This window comes from Pygoscelis adeliae, unplaced genomic scaffold, assembly GCF_000699105.1.
Source record: "Pygoscelis adeliae isolate BGI_AS28 unplaced genomic scaffold, ASM69910v1 Scaffold36, whole genome shotgun sequence".
Lineage (NCBI taxonomy): Eukaryota > Metazoa > Chordata > Aves > Sphenisciformes > Spheniscidae > Pygoscelis > Pygoscelis adeliae.
The window spans coordinates 5038488-5042986 of NW_008824934.1; the positions used below are offsets into that span (position 1 = coordinate 5038488).

Here is a 4499-nt window from a genome sequence, read left to right on the forward strand (position 1 = left end):
ACCCCGGCAGTTTTGCCCGGGGTTCGAGTTTGCAGCAGGGGCAGTGCCGGGAGCCGTCAGTCACTTCCTCGCATTGTGTCTCCTCTTCCTCCAGCGCTGCTGCGGGAGGAGGTAGCCCAGCTGCAGGAGGAGGTTCACCTGCTCCGGCAAATGAAGGAAATGCTGACGAAAGACCTGGAGGAGACGCACGGCAGCAAGTCGCCGGAGGTGCTGTCGGCCACCGAGCTGAAGGTGCAGCTGGCGCAGAAGGAGCAGGAGCTGGCGCGCGCCAAGGAGGCTCTGCAGGGTAAGGGCTGCGCGTCCCTCTTCTCGTACACCTCTCCCCGGGACCCTAAAGTTTCAAGAAGTTAGTTAACGAGGAAAGGAAGAGCCATCCTTTTTATTTGGACTATGCAGTGTGCGTTCACCGTGTGCATGTCGGGGGAGGGGGGGTTTGATCGGAGGGCCGTGCTTCCCGGGACCCCCCCACCACCCTGCCCCAGCAGCGCGGAGCCAGGATGGACCAGGGTGCAGCGACAGGCTGGGGAAGGGGATGTGGGAGGCGTTTGCAGCATCGCAAAGTAATTCCTCCACGGCTAGCTGTAGAGTAGAGCCAAGAGAGCAGCTGAAATGCAGCTGAAAACGTTTGCGAGGTGAGTGCGGGTTGGATTTCAGCCCCTCGGACTCTTTTAGGAGGGAAGCAGCGAGTTTCCTGGTGAGTGCAGTTTTCCTTATCCCGTGTGGAGTTATCGGGAGCGCTGCAGAAAGCAGAGGCTGGGCCTCCAGGTGACATGCAGGTTCTCCTCTTTTCTTCGTGCACTGATTTGGGTGTTTTCCCGCGGTGGTCGGGACCGGGCTCTCCCTCCCTTGCTGGCAGCTGAACAGCGAGCTCGCTGCGAGCCCCGAGACCGGGGTGTGCAGGGTGAAACGCAATATTGCAGCTTTTCCTCCCTGAAACCAAGCTGGCAGTAAGTCCAGGCAGGACGGTTTGTTAGCCGGAGCCAGGGGATGATCCTGAGCAGGGGAAAGCTCTCATGCGTCAAACCCTGGCAGCGCCGCGGCACTAAATATCATCTCAAATCCCCAACATACCGCCTGTAACTTCCACTTGTCAGCTCGTGTTTGCGGATTATGAAGAGAGGCTGTCAAAAGTTCTCAGGCTCAGAGGCTGAGCAGTGGGCTGGGGGAGAGCCCCAGCTTACCGCATCTCCCCCCGTCCGGGATGCTGACGTGTGCGGGGGGACAGGGAATTGGGCTGAGTCCGTATTTGGGTGGAGGATTTTGGAAAAAGAAGAGGAAAAACTACCCCAGTCTACGTGCTTTTTAATTTATCACTCTCTGATTTGAAAAAGCATCCCTATAAATTAGTAACAGCCAAAATATCTTCAAAATCTTGCCCCCCGCCACCGGTGCAGCCTCTGGCAGCAGGAAATGCTCTGGGTTCATAAAACCATAATCAGAGAAGAAAAACCTTAATGAGAGAGTATTTGCTCTGCGCAGACAGGGAGGGGGAAGTGCTGATAAATGCAAAATATAGAAAAGCAGAACTACTTTAAGACTATTTGCAAAAAAAATAAGAGTAATAATAAGTCATCTAAGAAGCTGCAGTGAGGTCGTATGCACTTCTGTGAAGGATAGTACAGAGAAAAAGTGAGTTTGGCTTGAGAATCGTGAGTATTTAAGGAATATAATTTTGGTTTTTTATTGGGCTTTTATTGGCCGCCATAGGAGCCGCTGGGATTGCTTTTCTAGGGCTTCTCTGCAGGTGTGATGGCTAGGAAGAGGGAATCTCAGCTTGCACTTGGAAAGGCACGTACCAAGAAGGCTTTTAAAATCAATGCTCCTTCCCTCCCACGCAATATTGGAAAGCTTTTGCGTAATTTGGAAAAGCTCGCCGTGCTGGATCCAGCCTCGTGAGCTGGGCTGGAGGCGCTGGGCAGCAGAGCAGGCTTAGCGCGGCGGCGGATACGGAGACGGGTAATGTGGAAATGGGATCAGCAGCTGGAGGGGTGGGAAAAAAAAAAAAATCCTTTTTCCTTTCCGTGAAAAATTGTCCGTAGAGAAACGTAGCCAAAAGGGGAGGGAAAATGGCAATAACTCTGCCCGGTGAATGGTTTTGCCAGGAGAAATGTATCAGCTGATAAGAGGCATTTGGGGAAATAATGGCTCTATATTAGGGAGCTGCAGAATAAGGCAGTGCAAGGAGCTCGGGGAAACCTGGCCGTGCTGTCCTGTAGGTCAGGGGTTTGTGTCGGTCGTGTCCCACAGCCAGAGAGCATCTCCCAAGACCACCTCCCACCTCGCAGCATGCATCGCTGCAAAGCCCTGCGGTCCTCGCTAAAGGATGCCCCGCGCCCGGCAGCATCAGTGTCCCTGCCCCTGCAGCAGCGCGCGACCCACGTTGGGTCATGTGTAATGTCATTAGCGGATAAATTATATGGAAATCTGTCGTTGCTGCTGGCTCTGAGCTCGGAAGCGCGACACAGCCGGTTCAGATACATACTGGCTCACCGGGCCTCAGTGCAGAGGGAAGCGGAGAGGGTTTGCCGGCGGGGTTTACTTTCGGGGGCTCCAGCAGTTTTAACAGCCTTCGTTTTGCGTGGCCGCACAGGGTCTGGTTTGTGATGATCTGGGTGGAGGAAGGTGGGTTCGTCGTCCCTCCTCGGCAATGCATTTCCAGCCCTTTCCGACAGCATTTAGCACGGGGGTAAAGCCGGCGATAAGCCCGTGCAGCGTATTCCCTGTGCCGTGTTAACAGGCCCTTGCTGCGGAGGGGAGGGAGCCGGGATCGGGAGCAGCACAGGATGCTCCGCAGGAGTAACCTGAGCAGTTTCTGTATCCCTGGCAGCATGTGCTTTATGCATCTTTATCGCTCCTTTTTCTGGGCTAATTCCATCTCTTGCACTTTTTTTTTAAATCAATTAATGTCCAAACGAAATCCCGTAGCGCTACATCTTATTGTCCTCTCCTCCTTTGCTGGGGCTGGGACTCGGTATCGTGCTTACAGTGTTAGCGCAATTATATTTTCCCTGGCCCCAGCTGGAAAGGGATGGATGTGGTCTGGATTTCTGATGTGGAAATCTCCGACGGGAGAAGTTGCAGACAGCTTTATTACTGCTGGGTCCTACTGCGGGAAGGGACCGTGCCCGAGCGCCTGGAGGACTTGAGGAGCCGGGTGACATCTATGAGCGTGTGGGCTAATGGCAGAAACCCCGTTCCTGGGAAGGTTTATCCAACATGCTGGAGCTCGCCTGTGGGATTATCACACGGAGAGCAAACCTGGTTCCTGTTTCCTTTTCGAGTGCCAAGGTGGAGACCTCGGCCTGGCTTTCCCCGCTGCTCGGGAAGGCGTGAACCGAACCAACTTCACGTCTGCTCCGCAAATGGGTTGTAGCCCGGTCTCCTCCCTCCCAAACCTGCAGCTCAGAGCTGTGACCTCCTGGGGATGGCACTTAGGCTAGGACAAGCCTCCTGCAGAAACCCTCAGCATCCCCAGCTGGCTGCAGCAAGGGGGTGGGTAGCAAAGAAACGGGCGGATGGGTGTCCCGGCAGATGGGTGTCCCGGCAGATGGGTGTCCCAACCACGGACCTGGCCAAGGAAGCCCTCTTCACCAAAGGGACATGGGGCTCTGTACAGAAAACCCGCTGTGCTCCTTTGAAGACCCACCTTAAATTCGTAGCAGAAGTCATTGACCACCTTGTCATGACCACGGGGGAGGCTGGTTTGGAAAGCCCTTGGCCTCGTAGCAGGGTGTTTCCAGGTAAATTCCCCCAAGGCAAATGCCTCCTCTAATTATTTCCTGAAATTCAACATTACACTCGAATTTCCTGCCTGCGCCGTACCTCCGCACGCCCAGGAGCGAGTGCTGGCTCTGCCCGACGCTGCGTGACGTTGACGTCTTCAACGGCAAGATCTTCTCTGCAGATGGTGACGGCTGCGCCTGGGGAGCGCGCCCGCCTATTTAGTTACAAAGCAAGGAGTGGCGCTGCAGTTCCTGCGCAGGGCTGACCGATTTTATGGGTTAGTCATGGTGACAATATTGAATTTCATGGTTGGGATGGAGAAACAGGAGAAATTAAGTGAATGTTAATGGGACAGGATGGGTTTATGTGTTCCTCTCGCATGGGGCATCAACGAGGCTTGAGCGATGCCCCCCGAGGACGCCTTTTCCAGCGTTAGAAAATAAGTGTACGATTCAGTAAGTGATAAAGTCAGCTCCAATTCCATTCCTGGAATGAAAATCCACATTGCATGGGGCGAGAGAAGTACTCGCAAGAGTACTTCTTAGTACTCTTAGTACTAAGAGGACCAAGATGGCCGAGATGGAAAACGCCGATGGGAGAAGTTGCAGACAGCTTTATTACTGCTAGGACCGACGGCGCCAACGGCGGGAAGGGACCGTGCCCGAGCGCCTGGAGGACTTGAGGAGCCGGGTGACATCTATGAGCGTGTGGGCTAACGGCAGAAACCCCGTTCCTGGGAAGGTTTATCCAACATGCTGGAGCTCGCCTGCGGGATT

General features: G+C 54.4%; 1 protein-coding gene across 1 annotated transcript in view; it reads left to right on the top strand.

Moving 5' to 3' along the window:
- The first annotated feature begins 150 nt into the window (after window positions 1-150).
- KAZN (kazrin, periplakin interacting protein) overlaps window positions 151-4499 on the top strand; it is a 10384-nt gene continuing 6035 nt past the window's right edge. The window contains exons 1-2 of the mRNA XM_009325298.1: window positions 151-286; window positions 3206-3327. Of these exons, the coding sequence (XP_009323573.1) occupies window positions 151-286; window positions 3206-3327 (258 nt within the window). The remainder of the gene's footprint in view (window positions 287-3205; window positions 3328-4499) is intronic.